The following is a 26357-nucleotide window of genomic DNA, read 5'->3' as shown; positions in this document are numbered from 1 at the left end:
CCTCCCGCATGAGCCATTAAGGACTAGTAAAAACTATTTGAGTCTCCCCAGATAGTGAACTGCGCAGTGAACAATGACATCTACCATACCTGGATATTTAGTTTCATGGAAGAGGAAGTGGATTTCCTTGACATTATTTATTTAATCAAACCACACCCTGGTTTAGCATTTTTAAATGTTGTCTTTTCTATGCAGGGTTACTTTCTGTGATGTTAGAATCCAAAAGGTTTTGGCTTACTGAATTTGAATTTTAAAGCACATTTTAAATGAGATTTTCTTGAGTTCAGATCAGTTGACCCAGCCTTGTAGTTTTCATTTTGAAGTTGCATATCTGAATATGACTGTATCTTTCAAAAAGGCTTTGGAATTTTGCATCTCTATAAGCACAGTTAGCTTTTAACAGCCTTTATTATTTTGGATTTAATTTCAATACATCTTGATGAGTTTGTTTCCTCTATAAAGGCTTTCCCTAGAGTGACTTGGGGCTTTTTTGTAGATTTGTTACTCATTATCGTAAGGTTTTATTTGGTACTTTAATGCATAGTGATTTTGATATCAACTCCAGAAAGTAAGACTCCTCTCTGGAGATGGTCAAAGGGTTTTATAACATTGGCTTGTCAAAGGCATTTTTGCTGTTTGTGCAGCTGTATTGTTTTAGCCCCATGATGCATACGCGTCTCTCATAGTTACAGGCTTAAGAGGACCATGGACTTGGACCTTAATCAATGCATAAAGTAGGAAATGAAGGGGGAACTAAGGAATTGTGTGGTTTCACTAAACTTTCAGAAACTAAATGCAGAAGAGTAGGAGACAAGAGTAATATGGGGATGATACAGCAGATGCTGGCTGTGGACATCAAAGTAGCAATGAGTTGACATATTTTCTGTAAATGAAGAGGGGTGGCAGGGAGGAAAAAACAATTCAGCCTTGTGTGCTAAGATGTAGGGCACAGCCATTGCATATAAAATGTGTATTTATTTTTTTTATAAAAAAGTTGATCTTGTTTTCTAAAAGTATTTAAAACATAATGTAGAAGCAAAGATTCAGCCTTTCAGTTTTGTGTGCTTCATAGCTGTCACACGTACCAACTTGGCTTTGCATTCCTAATGCTTGCATCTGCTGCAATTAGTCATCTCCTTTTCCTTTCTAATTTCGCCATTTTCCGTAATACCTGTTATCCTTCTGTGTGCTGCCACATGGACAATTGCCAGGAGATGAATAAAATCTCCAATGAATTTCTTCTCTTCCAGGCTGCATTAGGAATTATGCAAATGATTGAAGACACTCTCATTGAGCATGCTCATACAAAACCTCTGCTTCCGAGCCAGCTTGTAAGGTATAGAGAAGTACAGCTGCCTGACAGTAAGTTGTCCATTGGGACATAAGCTAGAAAACATATAAAGCTGAGGTTCATGGTGCTTGCATTTGCAATAAGTCAGGATGAAATTTCTTGATTTGTTTTTAGAAAGTGACTTGCTTTCAGTACTGCATGGCAAATATTTCAAAATCAACGCCAAAATGATATATTATTTTGGCAACAATAATCTAGGTCTGTGTTGTGAATCTCTGGGTTAGTTTTGGAGGAAAAGGTCTTCCTCACTGAATAGAGTGCAGAATTACTATACAAATGAAATCACTCAAGTCTCAGTATTTGACTTTCAAATATATATCCTGAATTTGTTCACAGCGTACAAAGAGTTAAGCACTGCAGAGTAGAAAAATGGATAGCAATGTGTAGAGGTGCATCATGGGCAGATCATGCACCATTTGGGGGCTAGTTGCTAATGTGGAAACGAGAACTACTGTTTACCAAACCACTCACTGGCATTGTTTGGGGTAATTTTGCACCTGATTATAATATAAGCTGAAGTTCTTTGCTCATGGAACAAAGAAACCATGACTAGAAAAAGTACCGTATTTTTCGTTCTATAAGATGCACCAGACGACAAGACGCACCTAGTTTTTGGAGGAGGAAAACAAGAAAAAAAATATTCTGAATCTCAGAAGCCAGAACAGCAAGAGGGATTGCTGCGCAGTGAAAGTAGCAATCCCTCTTGCTGTTCTGGCTTCTGGGATAGCTGCGCAGCCTGCATTCGCTCCATAAGACGCACATACATTTCCCCTTACTTTTAGGAGGGAAAAAGTGAGTCTTATAGAGCAAAAAATACGGTAATTCATTTCGGTCCTAGGCTTCCAGATTGTGTTTATATAGAGTACTTATATTTTCTTCTCTAAACTAGTGTACATTGCATAGAGAGTATGGATGGTTCCCTGCTTGACCATTTTTCAAAATGACCCTTTGCATCATTTTCATGTTTTTTTAGGAGGTTGGTTCGTCTATCAACAGAGGAACGAGGTTCATAACAATTGTGGCATTGAAATATATTATCAAACAGATATGCAAAGCACCTCAGAGAATATGTTTTTGGAGCTCTTCTGTCAAATCATCTCAGAGCCTTGTTTCAATACTCTGCGTACTAAAGAACAGTTAGGTAAATAATAGCTTGCCTATCTTCACCTAAATATTGTTATAGTGAGCAGAATTTGGATTGTATACTTCAGCCACTATAGTTCAATGTAATGTGCTGTCCATGTGATGGCTGTGGAATCTTATTGCTGGCTTGGGGCCCTTTGTGCTCAGTGACAAATCAATGAAATCACTGTTTCAAAGAGATACAGGAGAATCATGAAAGTTATATAAAATTATACAATTTTAATGTATATGCTGTTTTCTTCATGGTCAAAATGCATAATGTGAGATCCCTCCATTAGCTTGCACGAAAGCTAAAACCTGAGATTAGTTACGATAGTTATATCATCTATTCACTTGATGTAAGGCCATTTAAGGCACTAATGGTCATGTTAGAATTTGGCCAGAATTCAAGGGCAGAAATACAAACCCCTTCTGTCTTTTTTAATTATTTATTTAGTGAGTCTAATAGAATGAATTATTTGGTTTTTTTCAAGGTTACATTGTGTTCAGTGGTCCACGGCGGGCAAATGGTATCCAAGGACTACGATTTATCATCCAGTCAGAAAAACCTCCACACTACTTGGAGAGCAGGGTTGAAGCTTTTTTAAAAACCATGGAGAAGAGTATAGAGGACATGTCTGATGAAGCCTTCCAGAAGCACATCCAGGCTTTAGCAATTCGTCGCCTTGACAAACCAAAGAAACTGTCTGCCGAGTGTGCAAAATACTGGGGCGAAATTATTTCCCAGCAATATAACTTTGACAGAGGTAAGAAGCACTCCCAAGCTGGAAATGTAATTTTTTTTGGATGAAAGCTTAACAAAAGTAACAATTCAGACCATCTAAAGTGTACCCACCATGCATGATAAAATAATAATATTTAGTTCTGGAATACACTTAGAAGATTAATTAGTGTCAAAGTCACAATGCTGGGATACTGCACATAGCCGGGGTGACCTGGTCAGATGAGTGGGGTACAAATAATAATTTTTTAAAATTAAATTATTATTAGCTATTTCTGTGGTATTATCTATTTCTTTGCCCCATCTAGACCACATTCCATTTTTGAAAGCTGCCTGGCATGTATTCTTATAACCGATTATGTGATGAGGGATTTGCATTCTAGAAATTCCAGTGCTGCCTTATCCCTTCCTTTGCATCAGTCTAAGAACATATTATGCTTGATGCAGATACTCCTGATCCATTAATCATAGCTAAGGACATGGAATGTCACATGTGCACAGGCTTCAGAAAATGTCCTGATCCTTCAGGGTAGCAATATTTTCAGTGACAGGCATATTTCGGGTATAGGGCGGTACATAAATTCAATAAATAATAATAATTACAGTATGCTGAGGTGTTGTGGTTTGAAGGAAGTGTAAATTTCATAATTGTATTAATTATAATCTTTGTCGTCCAGATAACATTGAAGTGGCATATCTCAAAACTCTTACTAAGGATGATATTATGCACTTTTATAAGGTAAGCTGATCATAATATTTCTGATTAGTTTGGCTTCTGATTGTAAAATTGTGTAAATTTAAGGGAATATATTAATAACAGTTTGAGAACTTGATAAACATCACAACTTTTATCTAAATGGAGTACATACATATACCAGATGTTAAAATGTTGCTGTGTGCTATGAACATGACAATAGAGCCTGTGAGTATTCTTCTGTTTTTTTATTTTATTCCACATTCTTTTTACCAGGGTAAAAATGTTGTTCCCAAATTATTCCCTAGTCACTCATCAGAATGCTTGCTAACTTAATTCTGTGCATACTGTCAGCATAATTCAAACATGTAAATGATAGTTTTTCTCTTCTTTTTTGCCTGGACAAGCCAAAGCTCTTTACAGGAACAATTATATATATCTGGTTGGGTTAAAATTGTGACACTATATTCTAAAAGCTTTTTAAAGTAGATGGGGGTGGGGAAGAACAACTATTTTTGTTGTTGTTCTTTAGCCAGATTCTACAAAGCACACGTTGTCCTTGGGGACATCTCTGCAGCTACTATTGTCATTGTTACGTATAGCACCTGAACTGTTTGTATGCTGTATTTAAGGAGTTATAGGGTTGTTTGAACTTTGCAATCAGCTCTGTATGTATAACAGTAATTGGTGATTTTGCAAAATTAATAATATTGCCTTGTTGAGCAGCTGCTTATTGCAATACAAGTACATAGCAGAGGAGTCCTATAGTCCAACTCGGTGGTTCTCAACCAGTGGGCCGTGGCACCCTGGGGTGGCTTGAATGATGGTCACGGGTGCCATGGACAACACTGGCCTCTGTCTCTCCTTCTTTCCTTCCCTTCCTCCTCTGATACCCTCTTGCATCTCTGCCTCCCAAAGGCTTGCACAACTGTTTGTTGCAGCAGCCCTGGCTATGAGCTCCCCAGGTGAATGGTGTCTCTGGGGCTGGCCAGGGGGTGCTTCCCAGGCCCCTGTGGGGCAGTGGAAGGAGGCAACTCTTTTGGGGGGGGCAGCTCAGAGACCAGGGGCGGCAGCTACCCAGAGGATTCCCAAGGAGCGAGGAAAAGAGAGGAGGCTGAGGGAACACTCCACAAGGGAGGGTGTTTGAAAAGGGGTGAGGGGCTGCTGGCTCTGCAGGCAGGGGATGACATAGCTGAGCTCAAGAGGCCCACGGGATACCACAGAAAAAATATTGTTGGTCAAGGGAGCCATGGACCCAAAAAGGTTGAAAACCTCTGGTCTAACTCAAACCCAGCTTGGAAGAAACGAGGAGAAAATACAACAAGAACACTACAAAAGATAATAGTGTTCTTGTTTTCCTGTCCTCCTTGTGGGCTTCCCATATCCATTGGCTTGGCCATTGTGAGAGCAGAATGCTGCACAAGCTAGGCCTTTGGTCTGATCCAATAGGGCCACTCTTACAATATTAACAGCAGTCATGCTCCCAATGTCCCTGGAATAACCTCCCCAAATCAGGGGCAAGACTGCAACAACACTCACATGCCACATGGACACAGAGAGAGGCAATCTGTGCATGCTAAGAGAGGTGTGTAACCATCAGGTCACAATGCCCACAACTTGCAAGAAACACAGAAAGCTAAACAATGCCAAAAGGCACAGCGCTAAAGCAGTAGCGCACTTGCAAAACATTTTGCTTATCCCCTCCAAACTGCCAGTGGAAGAAAGCAATACGACCAGGTGGCAGTAACAAGTAAGGGTGCAGTGTGTGCAGCTTGCTAGGCAGGTAAAAATGAATACGTTAAACATATTCCAGGGCTGTTGGTTCAAGTTCAGACGAACTAATTTTCCCCCTTTAATAGCTGATGCTTATTTAAAAAGGCGTGGTCATTACAGTTTTGAAGTGACTCAGACAAATTCATGCATGCTTTTTGGATCTTTGGTTTGAATATCCTAAGCAGAATACATGTTACATATATGCTAGTATTGGTTTTGGGAGTAGTACAACAGAACAAGGTGGAGGTGGACAAGGAAGCACACGACTCTTCAGCAGTAGAAGCCCCACTAATGAACCCTCCCCCAGGCTAGAAACCATACAAAAGGGTATTTCCTTCCATGCCCCAATGGTTGCAGAGCATGAAGTACTGGGGGAAGCCAAATGCACACGCAGCTGAAAGAGGCAGCATATAAGGGCAGTGTACGTCCCTTTGGGTCCCTGTTTTCAAACAGCAGAGTGGATTAGGAGAGAGCTCTGAATCCTTATCCTGTCTGTCAAACACAGCTGCTCGGTGTGCAGTTAAAATGCATGGTTGCAGACTGTAATCAAGAGGTAGAAGATGTGCTTTCAGTGTCTCCACACCAGGAGCAGTCATGAGGATATCCAAGATGATAGCCATGCTCCCTCCTATCAATCCACCCCTTAGGCACACACCCCCACACCATATTCATCCATCCATACCCCCAGTCCATTCATTCCCCCATCACTGCATCTGTCCAGCTTTTGCATGTGTACACACACACACACTGCAAGAAGGGATGCAAGAAAGGGAATGAAACACTGTGCAGCATTTCTGTTGAACAGATTATAAGGCAGCTTCTTTGAAGTGAGGCAAACTTCTTCCTGCCATCTAAAAAAGTAAATTAAAAAATATTTTGGAATTGAAGCCTCTCTTAAAAAAATAATTGTGTAAGGAGCTTGCCATTAACTGCCCCCCCCCCGCAACTTTGGAATGGAGATGCTTTTTCTAGAACCACTTTAGTTACTTTTAATTATGAATGCTCATTGTGTTCAAGTCAGTACTAATAGAACTTGACTGTGCATTGCATCATGGTTTTCAGTAGACTTGTCATTACGGCCGATTAAGAAAATGTTAATTATTGATATAAGTGCATTGTAGTTAAATTATTTGATTACAGTTGCGGAAGGCAATTGATTTACACCCCAGCTAATTCTGTTAATGAAGCTTTTAAAAGATTTGAGCAACTGACAGCTAGATTGACTTTGAATTGCTTACTCTTGCCATATATTTTAATATTGCTCTTAAGTATTGCTGGTGTTTCTAGATTATTCAAAAATGGCTCTCATCTCTAGTAAGTGCACCTATTTTATCATTAATTTTATTTACCTTCCACAGTATGTGGAAGAGATTTTGGCAGAATTTGAGGTTTTCTTGGGCAGGCCACAAGCACTATGTAACAGCCAGGGTGAGTTAATGGGGTGGACTCACTGGCATAACTGAAATATTGACAAGCCAGCCCTGCTCAGGATCAGGGAGGGGCCCAGTAGGTCAGTTCTGTTTAACACTGAACAGGTGTTTTCATGTTTGCAAAAGAGTGACTTGAGATTGTATATGACAGCATAAGAAGCAGCAGTTGACTGCATATCACAGTGTGCATAGGCTACATATTTCTCTTCCTATTTGGACATTCCACCTTACTTGGATAAAGTGTCCTGCTTGGGTCAGGCATATCTGCTCCGGGCTAGCAGACTTTCTTGCACACTTTGGTCTGCAGTGCAGATGTTCCTGTGCTTTTGTTGGAATAACCGATTCACATCTTTCTTTCCTCTGTCTTTCTGTAGGAGATGTTGTCAGTTGATGCTCAAAGAAGGCACAAAGTATCCGTGCATGTACTAGCACGGGAAATGGATTCCTGTAAGTACTGAGTGCCTTTCTTTGTTTCCAAATTATCTTCACTCAAGTTTGCACAGAAAAACACTTGGTAGAACAAACAGAATCTTTTGCAAAGGATGGTTATGACCTCTAGTGGATCGGTGGGAGTATATTCACTCTCAGGAGTCCTGGAGAATAACAAATGTGAGAAAAGTTTGCAAGTGTGCAGATTTTCAAGCAGTACGAAAAGCAGTTCAACCCTTTGCTTTTAATGATCTGTTTAATATCTGTGTATAAAAGTAGATGTTTTCCTAGAGGTTTATGAACTGTTGTTGTTGTTGCTGCTTTAAACAGGCCCTGTTGTGGGAGAATTTCCATCTCAGAATGATGTAAACCTGGCACCAGCTCCACCACTGCCACAGGTAAGATGTTTTTTAATCATCTATGAAAAAAATGAGAGTGCCCAATATACGCTCCAACACTGTTATTACTCGCTCAGCCTTATCATGTTTAGAAGTAACTATCCCTGTGTTCAAATGAGGCTGGTGGTTCATATCACCACCAGGAAATGTATTACTCATGGGACCTATCTGGCTGCTATGCTTGGGACAGCTTAACCACTGTGTGAACAAGCCTTTAGAAAAATTGTGAGTGTCGTGAATAGTATAGATTTGGGGTGTGGCACTTCTGGTACATGGAGCTAATTAGGCCCAATTAGGCTTCTGTATTTGGCCATTTGAAGCAAACCACACCTACCTGTCAAGCACAGAGAGATGTTCCTGTCTTAAGATTGTCATCATAACATATTGGATGTATAGTTTTGTAAGAAGCCACTTTTTAGGCAATTTTATCTCGTAAATTTTGCATCTGAAGGAAGTTCTTATGTAAGCAAGGTTTGGATCTTAGTTATAATTTTTTTGCTATTGGCTTTTTAACTGAAACTTAAGGACTTGGTCACCCTTTGGCTGATGATTTTAAAAATGAATTTTGCTTCAGTGAATACATATAGGCTATGTGCTTGATTCTCAAAGTTTCTTTTTCTAAAATGTTTCTTTGCAGCCAGACGTGATTCAGAATATGACAGAGTTCAAACGCAGCCTGCCACTCTTTCCTCTGGTGAAGCCACATATCAATTTCATGGCTGCAAAACTGTGAAGAACCTTTGCTGGGTGAAGAACTGGAAGTGGAAGAGTCTTGTATGACTTCAGTGGATTTTCATAATGAACCAACATCTTAAGCTGTTGTTAGGACAAACAATCCTGTCCATTATGAGGGTTCCTGATTCCTTCTAGGTTCATTCGGCATTTCTGGTGTGATAGGGTTACAGCAAATTAGGCAAATAGGCTGTAGTCATGCGTCATGTTTATTGTAGAGCCACTCTTGGAAACCAAAATCAAGTGGTATATTCAAAGGTCTGTGTAGGTATGGTATATTTTACAATAGTGAGGCCCTTTTAAAGGTTTTGTTTGCATAATGGAATATGAAGAAGCTTACTGAACAAACTGGTGTTATTTTAAAGGCCCTTCCTTTTCTTATGGAACGTCATTAAGATTAAGCAATTTATTGGATGTGGAGGAACGAAACATTATTAAAATGCACATACTGATTTTTAAAGAAAAGACTTAAGCATATTGATCCTCAGAGCAGCCAACCATTTAGGTACTATATAAATCAGTGGAAATGAGGGGGAAATGTCAACAGATATATTTCAGATAAATTACCAGGCATATTGACATAGTTTTAATCTTTATACACATTTGAGGACATTTTTTAATATTCAGACTAATAAAATGCTGGAAACACCTGGCTAGCCACCCTTTTCTTGCCCAGAGTGTTACCTTCTGCTTGTAACCCTTGTGTTTTCTCAGGGTTACTTGGAAAATGTTTCATTTGCATAAATAAAATTGTTTTGGCGCTTTTTCTTCCGGTTGTTCATGTATTGTTTTTAGATATCTCATCAAACTTGCCCTCTCTTGTTGGGTATGTGACTTGTTGAAAAGGCTATCAGTGACCCTTAATAGGTGTTTAAGCTGTGGACATGGGGCAGACTTCTGTGAGAAGGCATAAAATGGAAATCTTAGTCTTTGTCATAAAGACACAGCACAGCGTGTGCCTGATTCCATAAATGCACCATTTGAATGTCCGGAACAGGGTGGCCCTTCAAGGCATGTGATACAATAATACCTTAATCTGACCTACCACTGTTTTTGCAGCTCTTGGTGCAAGCTTTCAAGCTTTATCAGGCTTAGATATTTTAAAGTGACAGGGAAGAAGAAATCCCAGAACAAATGGAAGGTTAGCATTTGCTTAGCCATGCCAGCAATTAAACGTCAGCTCAATAGGGCGACATCACATTGAGCCTGACCAAGGCAAACTTCCCTGCGCTTAAAAGCTTGCAGCCAGTATTTTAAACACGGTTTAAATGCTTATCCTGGATCATTTGTATTTGACACTTCAGGCATCTGCAATGCAATAATAGCACAATTTAATAATCAGGATACAGGAAGTTGGTGCCAACTGCTTTCTAGGAAAACAGCACAAAGCAGAGATTTGTATGCAAAATAAACAGGAATGATAAAATAGAATAATTTTTTCATCTCTAGCCTATTGGTTTTAGTGGAGGTTGTGCTACTAAAAGCTCATAGGAAGACAAGGGAGCCAGGTGCTGAAGTTTTGCTTAATCTGGTTTTTGGAGAGAAAAGGCATACATTTACCAAAGTAATATGTCTTTTAAATGCTGGCTTTTTTCCAAGTTTGTTATACAGATTCTAAGTCTGAAGTATTTCAAAGATCCCAATGGATTTCTAGTCTCAGCTTGGTTTTCTAAGAGAAAATGTGCCTCCTACTTCAGAAATCTGACCAGCATAGCACTAAGCGTATAAGAGCACTGGTTACATGCTTTGCAGTCTGAGGCTGGAATCTGAATGTCTTGGCTACCCCGTCCACTGTTTTGTTTTATTAGTTCCAATGTTGATTGCCTTGTGAATTGTCAGAATAAAATTGTGTGTTGCATTTTCCTGGAGATACAATATATAATATCCGAGTAGGAAGTAAACAGCTAACCTTGGGACATAGAATTAACCTGCCTGTATCTTTAAAGGGCGCAATGTTTTATCATTGCTGTATTTTACCTTGTTAAGGCTCAAGGCCCCTCCTGCATCTTACAGCAACGCAGTGAGTTAAAAGAAATAGGACATAATTTCTCAGGGAGTGTTAATGCTATTGAACATTAACCCTTCACGTCCAACAAGTTCATTACTCATTATGGCTGGCATCATGGTAAAGAGGTCATTCGATTGTTTTGTTACACAGAAAGCTGTAGCTTTTTATGTGATACAGATGATAGGTTTTCCACTCCCTTCCTAACCTGCTCAAAAACTGAAAAGACGACAAGGAATCAGATGAACACTTCATGTGATAAGTGGCATTAGACATGACACACGCTCCATGGATATTGTCATATCAATTATACCTTGATACTTAATTATACAGCAACCTTTGTTTACAGGATGCAAGCTATGACAGAGGCATCATTGGAGTTTAATTATGCTAGTATTGTTGCATATGCATGCAATCTGTTCAGGGATTTCCTCATCCAATCCAAGCAAGGTTGCACAGGAACAAGACTTACAGAATTTTATCCAGGAAGCTTTTAATTCGTTATCTAGGGGGAAAGACCCTGTTTGTGGCAAATAGTGTGTGTGAAAAAGAACCATCAAATAATTTCTGTCCTTAGGGAACACTGGCTAAGAGATGCACAGGATTTCAATAGTGGTTTATGCTATTCACACCCAAAACGTTTGCATACCCATGGTGATTCCCATTTTGTGTTAAACGTCTGTGCTGGTAACTTTATCTCAGCGAGAACACACTTTGGGAATTGTATGCTTAGTTCCCTGTAATAGAACATTGGGCATGAGTAAATGTTTGGTCAGTCCCAAGAATGACTTCAAAATGCTGCAGTGGTCTTAATCTCATTTCTCCCACTCTTCCCTCAGTAGTAAAAATACATTTTGCTGGAAATCTTGGAGGAGTGGAGTGAACATGTTGGAAAACGTGCCATTTTACTGTTGCGTTGCCAGCTGTCAACAAAAAAATGCTACTTTTTTTTTCATTCATACATACCATATTTCTCTCCACTGTGCTTTTCACAAATATTTAAAAGGTTTTAGATTTTTCCTCACAAATACCTCATTTTTATAAGTTTAGCTCCCCCCCTTTTTTTTGTTAAAATCATTTGCACAACTATTTTAAAGAGATTGGAACGCACACTGCAAAAATTATATATTTTGAGACTTGTTAAAACATGCACAACTCTCAAGAAGAGCCCAATGACTTTGGTAGAAAATCAGTTCATGAAATAGATAATTCCTAATGCAATACTTTAGAATTTATATGACAACTTACACATTGATGGAAATTGCTCCCCTTATTTTTGTAGAGCAAGCATGAAACCACTTTCCAGGGAACTGGTTGAATACAAGTCTGTTCACTGCACGCTCCAAAGTGATTTCATGATTGCCAAACTGAAGGTTTTTTTTTTTTTAAATGCTGGGGTTACAACATAAGCAGAACATTCTTTTTTGTGGTGTGATACTGGTCCAGTTTGCACATAGCACCACTAAACCATGGGCAAGACTCAGTGAGCGCCCATGTCCCCCCCTTCGCTCCTCCACAGCCAAGAGGAGGACTTCTGCCGAGTTTGGTTTCACTTCTAAAACATATTGTCTTAGTCTTACCTACCAACCAGGATTGTTGGTTTAAAACATTGTGTCTAATTTAATTAGCCAACTGCATAACTCATAGTTTGAAGTTGGCTTGTTATGAAACTGACTACAGTTTCATGTGTGCATGCAGTTCACCATTTGTGGCCCCTCAGCATCCCGAACTATATTTATTTATTCACTACTTATAGGAATGGCCAAGGCGGCTAGCAAAATATATCAACAGTATCGTAAAAATAAATAAAAATCCATTGTACAATGAACCTTTATTCTGAAATATCATGAAGTCAGTGTGTCCACATGCTGTGAATGCCAATGTGTCCAGTAGAGAGACTAAATTTCTTTTTAAGTGTTCTCCAGCATTTTATGATTTCCGAGTTTGGTAGAACAAAATGCAGTTTGATAACTCAGGCATATCAGTGGATTCTCTCCAGTAGATCCAAAGCTGCAGTGTCAACAAGCAATAACAAACTACCTAGACTACACTGTAATTCAGTTTTAGTGCTCGTTAACAAAATTTATGTAACAAATCATAAATTATGACTAGACTACTGTAATTTTTGCAAGTGCTATTTTGAGCAGTTAATGTGGAATTGGGTGCATGTTGAACACAATATGACAGAGTGCTTGTCATACTCTTGACAATAAACAATCTGAATATAACCTCGAGTCCTGAAATGGTTTTATTTTTAACTTGTCACATTCTGGTAGCAATGCATTTGTCAGCAGCTGACTTTGCTGGGCACAAGACGTCATTTTAGGAATCTAGATTACAGCTTTCAGCTAAGTCTCCTAACGCATTTCACTTTTACCTTTTAGGGTCCACCCTGCTTTTTTAAAACACCCAGAGTATGGCAGAAACATTAGGAATGAGTTAACAGCTGCACTAATCAATTTTGTTTTAAGCCTTCCAAAGTATTTGTCTCCGAAACGTGGTTTGAAGTACAGTGCTTTTGCTTTACTAGAAAGGGATTTGCTGCTCCAGTCTTAATTTGCACCAAGAAGATTTCTGTTTCCTTTAATTCCAGCCTACTTTCTCTAAATCCCAGAGCCTCCGTCTATAATCTTGGAGATTTCTTGGAGAACAGGCAAGGTCCCTGCAGACTTGGAGCTAGGGGGAAAAGGAAGACTCAGGTAACTAGTGACTGGTGAACTTGATATTGATACCAGAAATGGTCATAGAACAGATAAACAGTCAGTCTGTGAGCATTGAGAAAAGGATGCTATAATTACTAAAACCCAGTATGGCTTTATCAAAAACAAGTCATGCCAGATGAATCTCATTTCCTTTCCGTTTTTTCTTTTTTCTTTATCTGAGTTACTGTCCCCACAGGGGAACGCTGTGGGCATAGTTTACAAACCGTTTATAAGCCCCATTTATTTCAGTGCAACTTATTTCTAGGCAGGTATATTCTGTATGGATTGCATCTGGGCACTATGACACTCAGAAGTCCTGTTCTGAGCCAAACCTGATCAATAGACACAAAACTGCAAGTTAAAGAAGCAAAAGTAGACTGAAATCAACAGACTCTTATTTCCTGGTAAGTACACTGAAGATTAACAGCCTTGCTTGGGAGCAAGTGCCCCCTGAGATCAATGAAGCCTTATTCTCATTCAAGTATAGCTCAATCTCAAATATGCTGAAATAGGGACGTGGGTGGCACTGTGGGTTAAACCACAAAGCCTAGGACTTGCCGATAAGAAGGTCGGTGGTTCGAATCCCCGCAACAGGGTGAGCTCCCGTTGCTCGGTCCCTGCTCCTGCCAACCTAGCAGTTCGAAAGCACATAAAAGTGCAAGTAGATAAATAGGTACTGCTCTGGCAGGAAGGTAAACGGTGTTTCTGTGCGCTGCTCTGGTTTGCCAGAAGCGGCTTAGTCATGCTGGCCACATGACCCGGAAGCTGTACGCTGGCTCCCTCAGCCAGTAAAGCGAGATGAGCACCGCAACCCCAGAGTCATCTGCGACTGAACCTAATGGTCAGGGGTCCCTTTACCTTTACCTTACTGAGGGATTGGACTACAATCCTAACCATACCTCCTTAGAAATATGTTTCTCTGAAATCAGAACCTCAGATTGTGTTGTACGTAGTTGTTTCCTATCAAAGGTGGACCATTCCCAAACCTGGAGAATATTTAGAAATGGAAAATGCTTGCTGCACATGTAAGGATAAAGCTCTGCTTTTATTTACACAGATTCTAGCAAATCACCTGCTTGCAAGGCTGTAACAAGAGATTCACTTAAGCAAGAAACAATTGCACTGGAGTTCCAGGCCATGCTGTTCTCTAGCCGAGTGGGTTGTCAAGATAACCCTTCACAATTAACCCCTGGTCGCCAAAGGAATGATAACAAGTGCAACACAACTTGAATTTTCTCAGTTGTCCTTTGCTGAAAGAGAATTGGGCCAGAAAATAATTCTGCTGGGATACGCCCTGAAATGTTAACCTAACTTTTTCCAGGACTTTGTTCTGGGTCAGTATTTCAAAATTCAAGTTACGACTACAGTCTTGAGAAGGGCTTGCATTCAGATGTACTTAGCAGAGAGAAAAAGTGCAGGTCATGATGCAGTTATGTTTAGGCATTATACATGCCATAGGTCTGAAGCACTTGAAATTTTAATGTATTTTTTAATATTTTGTTGGAACCTGCCCAGAGTGGCTGGGGAAACCCAGCCAGATGGGCGGGGTATAAATAATAAAATTATTATTGGTATTATTATTATTTATTGAAACTAGTTTGAAGATGCTGAGAATTGTTGCTCTGTGAGGGGTGAACTACAGTTCCCAGGGCAAAGACTAGCAGTCATAAAATTGTAGAGTTGGAAAGGGACCCCAAGGGTCATCTAGTCAAACCCAACAGACCTAACTGACCTGACATGTCAATTCTGTGATTGGATTCCTCAGTGTTTTACCTTTCCCTTTTATACCCGGGGGAAGTTTTGACCTTTCTTGGAGAGGTGGTGAAGGAGGTTCTCCAACCCCAAACCCCCGTATTTCTATTTTGTTTGTATCTAGAAACTATGAACAGTATACAGTGGTACCTCGGGTTACATACGCTTCAGGTTACAGACTCCGCTAACCCAGAAATAGTACCTCGGGTTAAGAACTTTGCTTCAGGATGAGAACAGAAATTGCGCGGGCGCAGCAGGAGGCTCCATTAGCTAAAGTGGTACCTCAGGTTAAGAACAGTTTCAGGATAAGAACGGACCTCCAGAACGAATTAAGTTCTTAACCCAAGGTACCACTGTACAATGGAGCAGTTCAGCTAAGGCAATGAGCTTTGGCTGTACTACTGAACTTTCCCTCCTTCACCAATCCCTGCTCACACCATAAATCTGAACAGATTTGGGGAGATTTCTAGGACAGAGGGCAAGGGAAGTTCTGCTGCGCTAACAGAATTACTGTTTTGGACTTCACCCTGTGTTTGCATTGAGTGAGGAATACAAAAATCAAAATAATAAAGTGTTGCTAGCATGGCAGCCTATTTTGTATTACAGTGGTACCTCGGGTTAAGTACTTAATTCGTTCTGAAGGTCTGTTCTTAACCTGAAACTGTTCTTAACCTGAAGCACCACTTTGTCTAATGGGGCCTCCTGCTGCTGCTGCACCACCAGAGCACGATTTCTGTTCTCATCCTGAAGCAAAGTTTTTAACCCGAGGTAATATTTCTGGGTTAGCGGAGTCTGTAACCTGAAGCGTCTGTAACCTGAAGCATCTGTAACCTGAGGTACCACTGTACTACTTATGCTGTGTTATTGAACAATTTCTAGGAGCATTAAGTAGCAACCCCCTCTTTTTCTTTTAAAGCTTTCTGTTGTCTTTTAAAGCAAAAAGGTTGAAGAATGACGTGACACACTCGTTTGTCATGTGCGCTGCCAACGCTAAAAATAATGTTGACATTTATAGAAGATGCACATTTGAGCCAAGTTTTCCCTACACATGACTCTTCTTGAGCTCAGAGAGGCTCTGTGTGTGTCAGGATAGGCCTTTGAAACACCTTCTCTTCTCCGCCGCCACCCTGTCAATTTTTTGGTATCCCATCCCCGCATTTTGTGTCTTTTCAGGCTGCTGCAGAGCAGTGAGAATTACTAGTCACCCAGAAGAGGGTTGGTATGTTGTGTACTGCCCTGGAGGGAGATGCTGTCAGCAATACATTATGTACATAAAAGGCACTCTGGAGGATCAGGGACAAGCTACGTGGCATGAGCTCAAGCCAAGCTGGAGAGTTTGTTTTGTAAAATTATTGTCAGTTGTAGATTTGCCACCCTGCACTCACCTGGAAGCAGATGTTGTCTACTTGGCTGCCTTCCAACAGTCTTGCTTAGGGCTGGTTCTGTTCTTGTGGTGCTTGAGCAATGGTTTGTTTATTAATTACCTGCCCTTCACCCTAAGTTCCCAGGGCAGGTTACAGCATTAAAATACAATATTAAAAGTCATTTTAAACAACTTAACAGCCCTAAGGATAAGCTGGGTGCTAAAAACATACTCATTACATATCAGAAGCTGCTTTAGCACTAGCTGCATAAGGTAGGTGCCAGACATGTGGGAAGGGAGTTCCACAACCTAGGGGGCCACCACAATAAAGCCCTCTCCCAGACTGCCCTTGTCCCGAACCTTTGGGGACAGGCAGTGGCGTAGCGTGGGTTGTCAGCACCCGGGGCAAGGCAAGTAATTTGCGCCCCCTAACCCGTGGATTTGCGCCCCCTAACCCGTGGATTTGCGCCCTCTAACCTGTGGATTTGCCCTAATCCCAGATGTTGCGCCCGGTGCGGCCGGCCCCCCCTGCACCCCCCACGCTACGCCACTGGGGACAGGAACTACCAAGAGAGGCCCCTCTTCCAATCTCAACATCCAAGAGGGTCTGTAAGGAAGGAGGCGGTCTTTCAAATATTTGGGGCCTGGGTCATTTAGGGCTTTAAATACCAACATGTGCCTTGAATTGGGCCTGGAAACAAGCTGATAACCAGTGCAGCTGTTTTAAAACAAGGTGGTGCAGTGGTCTAAACCACTGAGCCTCTTGGGCTTGCCGATCGGAAGGTCGGCGGTTCAAAACCTTGCGACGAAGTGAGCTCCCGTTGCCCTGTCCCAGCTCCTGCCAACCTAGCAGTTCGAAAGCATGCCAGTGCAAGTAGATAAATAAGTACCACTGCAGCAGGAAGGTAAACAGTGTTTCCGTGCATTCTGGTTTCTGTCACGGTGTTCCATTGCACCAGAAGCAGTTTAGTCATGCTGGCCACATGACCCGGAAAGCTGTCTGTGGACAAACGCTGGCTCCCTCGGCCTGAAAGTGAAATGAGTGCCACAACCTTTGACTGGACTCAACCATCCAGGGGTCCTTTACTTTTACGTTTTATATATATATGATGCCATACAAGCTGTCTTACTCTCCCATGTGATCTAAATAAACAAACCTGATAATGCACAGGTCCACCATGACTCTGACCTATGGTGTCACCTCAAATGAATGGAGATAGCATCTGTTTGAAAAGGGTGTCAAGCTTTGTCCAGGTTCCAGGAAAGAGGTAACCAGCAAGATGCTACTTTGATATGGAAAGTGACTGAGCTCCATGGTGTATGTGTGTAGATCAGCCGCTTAGAGACAAAAATAAATGAATACATTTAACATGCTTGTTACAATCGCAATACATTTTACAGGATTGTGATATTTCATTGTGATTTGACTGAATTTCTTGTTCAGTCAATCTTTGTTGTTATTTCCCCCCAAAATGTCTGTATGGCCTGAAACACCCTAAAATGGATTGTTTTGGCCCTGCCACACAGTGATGGTGGATTTCGCAAATGCTGCCCATTTGCTAGTGCGGACCGCTCACCCACATGAATAATCACATCTCATCTGCTGAGTAAGTGTCATGAGGATGTGCCTTAAATAATTTTCCAAGAATCTATGATACAAGAATGGAAAGAGAACTGATCGTAGAAAATCAAAACCCTGACCGTTGTGGATTTCACATCCTAAAAATGCATAGGAACACTACAGATTCTGAGACAATGCAGAAGGCGCATAAATTTTAAAGCTCCATAACAGATTACGTAATTGTAGATATTTTTTATTTTCCACGTGTTTTCATACAGCTATGTCAGCAAAGAAATTGGTCTAAAAGGATGAATATGAAATATTTTAGCAGCTTCCCTCCCACTTGGGGTCACCAAAATGTAAGAAATTAAAATCACTGATGTTTTGCCAGCTTTTATGTCACCCATATATATGCTGCCTGTGATGGTCACACTTCACTCTGTCCCATGCTAGGATTGATCTTGCAGTGTAGTCAGCATGACTAACAGCATGAACCCACAGGGGTTCCTTGATAGCAAAATCATTTTATTGCGATTTGTGACTGGTGCTGAAAGCACTTTCAAAATCAATTGTGCCCAGTATTCCAAAAAAGTTGGCAACCCCTATCATAGGTAATGAGTGTTTTCATACTAAAGTGCAAACTAATATGTGATGTCGGTTCTATAACCTGTGATCCTGTGTATTTTGTCACTGGGTTTTACCTCTCAAATTGTAGATCAGTCACTTAACACCAGATCCAGTCTTGGCCTTGCTCTTGATAGAAAGCAATACAAATCCCAGATTGGGAATATGGTGGGCAAGAATGTCAATAGCTAATCACTGGAAATCTTGCTCACCTTCCTCAGTTGATTACTGGGTTGGTAGAGCCTGGGATTTAGCATACTGAGCAACTCACATATCAAAGAAAACTAACTACAGGGGAATCTAAATCAGATCACTTTTATGCTACTTGGTCTAAAATTTTTATTTATGTCAATACAAAAGAGACAGAACATGGTCCAATTAAGTTTGTGGAGAGGATATGTTTCAGAACATTAGGATATAAAGCGATCTATCAGTGTCTTGGATTGTGATGATAAAATATGCACCACATAATTTAATGTAGGGTATGGCCTTCCCTTTTCTTCCCCTCCTTCTTATCCATTCTAATTTTCCTCCCCACCTTTTTTATCAGTATGTTTGATGTTGTTTACATATTGTCTTTATTTTAATATTTATATTTTTTATTTTAAAGCAAAGGTATATATGTTTGTGTGTCTCTGTAGATTCAAACAGGAGCCACAGGGCTGAGGAAATTGACAGTGAAATGGGCTCCCTTGCAAGGCGGACTCTCCTTCATTGGAGATTTTTAAATACAGGTAGGGCTGGCCATCTTCCAGGGATTATTTAGCTGCGATTCATGCATTGCAGTGGGTTGGACTAGATGACCCTTGGGAATCCTATGATTCTCTCTATATATTTTAAAGCCCGCCTCAACACCATTTTTATAATTCACATGGCTGCTGTTTGTTCTGCATGTGGGAGGAAAGAGAGAGAGATTCTTGCAAATACTGGTAGAAAGCAGCCTTGCTTTGCACAAGGTTTCCTCTGCTCTTTTCTTTTACTTTTCTCGTTTGCATTTGTTCCCAGCTTTGATCCCTCCCCTCTTTCCCCTGCTACAGCTTAAGCCGATCCATGTAGAAATCCAGATATGCTTACAAGGCAAAATTTGTGTGCAGAAACTGTGAGGCACACAGATCAAAGGGTAGGAGAGGCGGTGTCTTTTCCACCCCCTTTTTCTGCTGTGTATGCCAGGTATGCTGTACATTTTCTTTCTCTGCTTAGCTCAATGAAAACATTGGGGATATATTACATTGCTCTGAGCCCTCCAGGACAGTGTGGCCTGTTTCTCTTATTTAGATAGATACAGCTGTCTGAGAGATCATTGTTTTGCATGTATACTAAATATATATATATATTATCCTTACATTGCCGAGAATAGAGGCCTGAGTTGTGCCTGCTTTGGTTTGCAAAAGGGCAAGTCCATGTATACAGTAAGTCCTCAAGGATAGATTACTGTGATAATTTATCTATCTCTCACAGTCCAAATACAAACCACAGAAAGAGAGAATTTATTTCACTGATATTTTATTTCTTCCTTTCCAAGGTCTTGTCATAAAGTGGGACGCCAGCTTCCTTTAAAAAAAGGTATAAAAAGGTGATACCACTAACCAGAGCCTTCCTAAGTGCTTCGCAGCTGTTCCCTTGTATGTATTATGTATTTCATTTAGATCCCTCCTTTCCTCGGAGGAGCGCAAGTGATGCCTGAAAGAGAAAAGCAGGCACTTTTTATTGGGGTGGGGTGGGGATGGTGCATCTCCACCCCCATCATCTAGCCCGGACACTGAGGTCCAGCTCCAAGGGCCTTTTGGCAGTTCCCTCCCTTTGAGAAGTGAGGTTACAGGGAACCAGGCAGAGGGCCTTCCCAGTAGTGGCACCCACCCTGTGGAATGCCCTCCCATCAGATGTCAAGGAAATAAACAACTACCTGACTTTTAGAAGACATCTGAAGGCAGCCCTGTTTTTAGTGTTTGACCTTTTATTATGTTTTTATATGTGCTGGAAGCCGCCCAGATTGTCTGGGGAAACCTAGTCAGATGGACGGGATATAAATAACTTTATTCTTATTCTTTATTTTCATGCCAGGGAAAGGTCCAGTATGGTTGTAGTGAGAAATCAGTGGGCCCATCAGGAGTTTCGGTTTCCTTCAAAAGCAGCTCTCTGTATTTTGTGCGCAAGGGAGCCAGAGCTGTAGCCTCGGCGTTGCTTTTTCTGTGGCTTAGCTGGCCAAATAGCTGGCATTAAATTATGAGCTCGTAGGGAAAGGTTTTGACAGGTGCTGCAGGGCTTGTTTGGCTAGCTAGAGCATTTTGAATCAACATCTGACTTCTGAACTTTGGGGGCTGATTTTTTCCACCCTGTGACTTTGTGCCACTTAGCACAACCTCAGCAGAAATGGTTCCCTGCTGCCTGTGGCCAAGTGCATCTTAGGCATGGGTAGGCAGACGAAGGCCCGGGGGCCAGATCTGACCCAATCGCCTTCTCAATCTGGCTCGCAGACGGTCCGGCAATCAGCGTGTTTTTACATGAGTAGAATGTGTGCTTTTATTTAAAATGCATCTCTGGGTTATTTGTGGGGCATAGGAATTCGTTCGTTTTTGTCTTTCAAAATATAGTCCAGCCCCACACAAGGTCTGAGGGACAGTGGACCAGCTCCCTGCTGAAAGTTTGCTGACCCCTGGGTCTTAGGAGTGCATCTCACAAGCAGGGGGCACAAGGTGGGTTTGGGGATGTGGATGAAGTGGGAGGCACTGGAGTGATGGGGTGGGTGGTGCTTATAGGTGCTTGCGAGCTGTGAGAGTAGAATGGGATGTGTAGTGGGTGCTGTATTATTTGTGTAGAGATATAAGGCAGAATTTGGGTATACTGTGTCTATGGTACTGGGGTGACTGTTGTATACTGGGAGTCAGGATGTGCTCTGGCAAAAGTATTGCATTGTATAGTTTATTACATATGTTATTTCTGTAAACTGCTCAGACACATTAAGTGATATTAAGTGACATATAAATATATGAAATACTAGAGGCTGCCACCCCTGCTCTCTCTATTCACCAACCCTAACTACTTGCCAATCCCCTTCCTCCATAACTGTTCCTTCTCTCTTTATACCTCAGTGAGTGTCTATTATGCTTTTAAGCATTTTATTGATTGGTATTGATTTTATAGAAGTCACTTTGGGAGCCCTGTTAGCTGAAGACCAGGATACAAATGTCCAAAATAAAAAAAGAGGATCTGTGTGTTATTTTTAAAACTGCAAATGACATACAAATCATAAAACTACAGTGACAAAATAACAGGACAACAGTGTGCACAGCAATGCGCTCATGCCGTTTTCACTAATATTCATTTTTACAGACATTTCCCCCAAATATATGCATCTGTACATATTTTCTGGTTGGAGAACTGCATTGCAAAATCAGGAGGAGGGTGAATTTTGGAAACTAGGTAGGTTTGCATCAAAAGGCGAACTGAACCAAATTTCTGCGCATTGCTGGAACAGGCCACATGATTTCTGTGTTCTGTACGGTAATAAACGCAATATCACAATATCAATACTGGATTCAGGAACTTATTTCTGAACTGCAATATTTCATCAGACATCCCTTTATGGAGGCCCTTGAATCTAAACTATTGATTGTGCAATTAAAGCTCCAAATCCTCACCTTTGTGCTTCTGCTGCAGGGGTATCACGTTTCCTAAGTGCTCAGAGCACAATGTTTATGCCTGATAAAACATAATACCTCCTCTCTTAAGGACTCAATAGCATCAAGTGATTGTTAGACCGGAATGTGGCTGGACAGGAGAAATGAGAACATCAGCTTTTTGCTTTTTTTTGGTGGGCAACAGATTCATGTTCCCAGACCTAAACATTCTGTGAATGTCTCCTGTTTTCCCCATGTCAATTCCTTTGATGCTGTGCACAGCTAGAGTGTTAAGAGGCAGCTCTGAACATTACAATTACTTGGTGCGTTTAACACCAGTATTTTCCCCACAGAAAATAAAAATACTTGACCTAAGACATTCACCTTGAAATCCATTTTCACCCAGCAAAAAAGATGTGGCGTGGGAGTTTTTTTAAAGTTGCTGTAGGTTTTTAAGCATAAGTTGGATGGCCACCAGTCATGTATGGTTTAGCTGAGGTTCCTTCACAGCAGGGGGTTGGACTCGATCACCCTTGGGATCCCTCCCAACTCTACATATTTATGATTCTATGACTAGGGGTTAGTCTGGTTGTGCTCTCAGGATTCTCCTCCATTCCTGTGATTTTGTAGCTGCTGCAAGAGTGGATTCTGCAGAAAAAGAGACCGTGAAAAGTGGTCGAACCAGTCTGTGACGTTAATAGCTATAGCCAAGTCTGCGAAGTATCAGATGTTGTTATGTTATGCTTGAGCTAAACTGTTCCTCCGAAAATAGCTGGAAATCTTTCCAGGAGGTGAGCTTAGGCAGGAAGGTATTCTTCCCTCTCTCACCTGGCGGGAGGTGATGCCATCAAGGTGTGGGACTGAGTGTGCAGAAGAACAAAAGAACCAGTCAGGCTAGTAACTGGGAGTTGGAAAGACAGAGAGACCTGAATTCTCTCTCTATGAGAATCTAGTACTAAGAGTCTGTGAAAGCTCCCCTAGAAACCTAATGGGAGAATAGTAAGATCTGTTGGCTGTGTTAATGTTGAGAGCCCTTCCATATTATGCTCAGTCTACGGTGTGTGTGTGTATATGTGTGTGCACGCTAAACAAAACCATATCACAGAAACACTGCAATCACTACCAACCTTCATTCTAAAGAAACTAAGCCCAAGGCACTTGCAAGCTCCCATGAAAAAATTAACTGCTCAGAGACTGGGGGTGTGCTTGAGAATGTATTGACTCTGTCTAAAATTGATCAGAAATATAACACCAGTTGGCATCTGCTAGAAGGATAGATATTTTTAATTGACTGGATATGTAATTTTTCCTAAATATGAATTTTATTATAGGTGTGTTTTTCTCTCTGCTGTTTTAAGCTGCTTTCAACAGATGCTGGGAAGACAGCATTTAATTTTTGTTTAAAAAATATAAATAAGTCAACTGAAGTAAAAGTACAGTGGTACCTCGGGTTAACCTGAAGCGTATGTAACCCGAGGTACCACTGTATACTATGTGCGGGTACAAATATATAGGCTCAGCTCCATAAACGATTTCACAGCCCAATGGCTTCTGCAAATGACTGGGAGATGTCTGGTTTTCCATCGGGTTGCAGCCCTTGTGGTTTATGGCAAGCCATGCTGCGGAGAGATCCCTCCTGCAACCTTAATAGTGTGAATGGAACCACTAGACCTGGTGGGGCTGCTAGGAGGTCCCATGGGCATGGCCAAGTTGTTCTGGTTTTCTCTCCATCCTCCTTCCTTGCAAAGCTAGTGTGGACACTTAAGTGCTAACAACTTGAAAAGTTGCCACCCTTAACTAAACTGCCAAGGCAACTTTAGGTTCAGTTTGGTCTTCCTTTTGGTCCCTGCTGTCATAGGTGTTTCTTGGGGCAGGAGAAGACAATAGAACAAAATTCCCAGAAGTGCTCGTCCACCAATAACTATAAAAAGAACAAATCCTATGCCGCTCCATTAAAAAGATGACCACCACATAGCTGGCCAAAAATCACACCTCAGTGCAATCTAAATTAATGAGCGGAGCAAACAGAGACGCCTTAAGTCTGGTGCCTGCAAGCTGATGATGATGATGGTGATGATTAAAATTCATACACTGCCTGTCATCCGAAGATCACAGGGCGGTTTTCAGCAGTAAAATACAAAATGGAAAAACACAAAATGCATATCATAATAAGAACACCCCAAAAATCCTCCTCCCACAAACACATTTAAAAGGCCATAGATTTAGCAGCCAAGGGTCTGGTTATAGAATAATGATGGCATCACACATGCTTCCCAGGGGGAGAGCATTCCACAAATGGGGAGCCATTCCTGAAAGAGCAGGTTCTCAGGTTGCCACTCACCTCACTTCCCTCGCAGGAGGCTCACGGAGAAGAGACTCTGATGATGGTCATGTGGGGACAGGCGATCCTTGAGGTACTGGGGTCCTGAGGTGCAGGCGGCTTTAAAGCTCAAAAACAGTACTTTGAAATGAGTTTGGAAACGGAGTGCCAATGCAGTCAAGCCAATGCAGACATAGCACAATGGACTCTGGAAATCCCCTGGAGATTCAGCTGGTCATCCATTATTGGGGTTTGGGCTCATGGTACTCGTGCTTTGATCCTTTGGGATACTGGCAAACCAGTAAATAAAGGTAAAACAGCCGGTTAGCAGTTTAGTCTTGGTAATAGAGACAGAAGATCATACAAAGCTCTTAACAACTTGGGTCCAGGATGCTGTAAGGACCACTTTAGCCCTTATGTCCTGGCTTGACCACCGAGTTGCCCATGTTACAGAGGCCTGGCTGGCCTCCATTGAGAGTTGCACATTTTGTGTCAGAAGCCCTGAGCTCTTCCAGCAAAGATTCAGTATGTTAAATTTCAGCCATCTCCTTAGACCTTTTTATGTAGACAAGTCTATGCAACCTTTTTGATCAGTCATTTTAATCATTTTATAATGTTTTTATGATGGTTTTGTACACCATGTTCTATTGTCTAAATTGGCAACATATACTCTATAAATAAAAATTCAAAGTGTTTATTGAATAGGAGCAAGAAGAACACATGAAATCTATTTAGGAACCACCATCCTCCAGTAAGCCTTTAATTGAATTGCTGTTGGTCTAACTGCATTCAGTTCAGGTTTCGATGCAGCAGGGAGGAGACTACTCATAAAATTCTGGTTTTTTTACTACTGGCTTCCATGCTGTTGTGCTGTCTAAATGATTATTGCTTTGCAATAAAGCTGCCTCCACAGTCTGCAGGCAGTATTTTCATAATATAGCCAGGATAAATGCTCATAACCACGCTCAATTATTTACAGAAGAGCTTAATTAAAACAAGTGTAGATTTAAATAAAGCAGCAAGCAAAGTTCAATGATGCGTAAGAGAGATGTTGCAGTGTTAATGCTTTCCTCTCACCGTAAATATAAATTGGTTGTCCGGGTGTAATGTGAACAAGATGCCCTGGTCATTCCAGACACAGAACTTGAATTTAACCCATAAGGTCTCACTCCCAATGTCTATTTTATACAACCCACTTTTAAAGCTATCGTCTGTCTGCTTAACCCTCTTACATCATTTGTTTTGACATCAATCTCCCTTTGAGTTAAATTGGAGCACCTTATTAAACTCCCAGATAGCAATAAAGATACAATTTATTTCAGTGTGACTCTGTGTTTAACATAATAAATTTATTGTTAATCACAGTTCAAAAACACTGCTAAACACACGTTACTAAGGTACACTGGCCTCCACAGTGTCGTTGACATGATTATTTTTTAACAAAACTGCTACTGAGATTCATTAGAGCAGTTTTGTGTTGAGCAACTGTGAGTCTCAAGCACTTTAGGGCTGAGTATTTATTTATTTAGAGACAAACCAACCAGCTGGGAAAAGGTACAACCTTCCAATGAGGCATCCTTCATTAGAAATCTCTGGAGAAAACCAAAAATGCCTAGGTAAAATATGGAAGGTGTTTAATAAACCCCAGTAGATTAATAATAAGAAATAATACAAATAATTTGATCTTTGAGAGTATTAACTCCTGTGTCAAGATAAAGACAACTTGGAGAAGAATGAGCCTC

The 26357-nt window shown here is 41.0% G+C and overlaps 1 protein-coding gene and 1 long non-coding RNA gene across 6 annotated transcripts in view; one reads left to right on the top strand and one right to left on the bottom strand.

Annotated features, from left to right (window-relative positions):
- IDE (insulin degrading enzyme) overlaps positions 1-9439 on the top strand; it is a 49018-nt gene extending 39579 nt beyond the window's left edge. For all 5 annotated transcript variants that reach the window (XM_028729795.2, XM_028729796.2, XM_028729797.2 and 2 more), the window contains exons 19-25: positions 1251-1362; positions 2325-2492; positions 2968-3240; positions 3893-3954; positions 7487-7559; positions 7872-7939; positions 8577-9439. In XM_028729795.2, the coding sequence (XP_028585628.2) occupies positions 1251-1362; positions 2325-2492; positions 2968-3240; positions 3893-3954; positions 7487-7559; positions 7872-7939; positions 8577-8672 (852 nt within the window). In that variant the 3' untranslated portion in view covers positions 8673-9439. The remainder of the gene's footprint in view (positions 1-1250; positions 1363-2324; positions 2493-2967; positions 3241-3892; positions 3955-7486; positions 7560-7871; positions 7940-8576) is intronic.
- Positions 9440-12906: 3467 nt separating this feature from the next.
- On the bottom strand, positions 12907-16925 carry LOC144328019 (uncharacterized). The gene is made up of 2 exons (XR_013393235.1): positions 16516-16925; positions 12907-13352 (listed from the first exon to the last, which is right to left on the bottom strand). It is a non-coding gene; the product is annotated as an uncharacterized LOC144328019 (long non-coding RNA).
- Positions 16926-26357: the final 9432 nt, after the last annotated feature.

This window comes from Podarcis muralis, chromosome 6 (assembly GCF_964188315.1).
Source record: "Podarcis muralis chromosome 6, rPodMur119.hap1.1, whole genome shotgun sequence".
Classification (NCBI taxonomy): domain Eukaryota; kingdom Metazoa; phylum Chordata; class Lepidosauria; order Squamata; family Lacertidae; genus Podarcis; species Podarcis muralis.
This window is presented reverse-complemented; position numbering and strand designations above follow the sequence as displayed.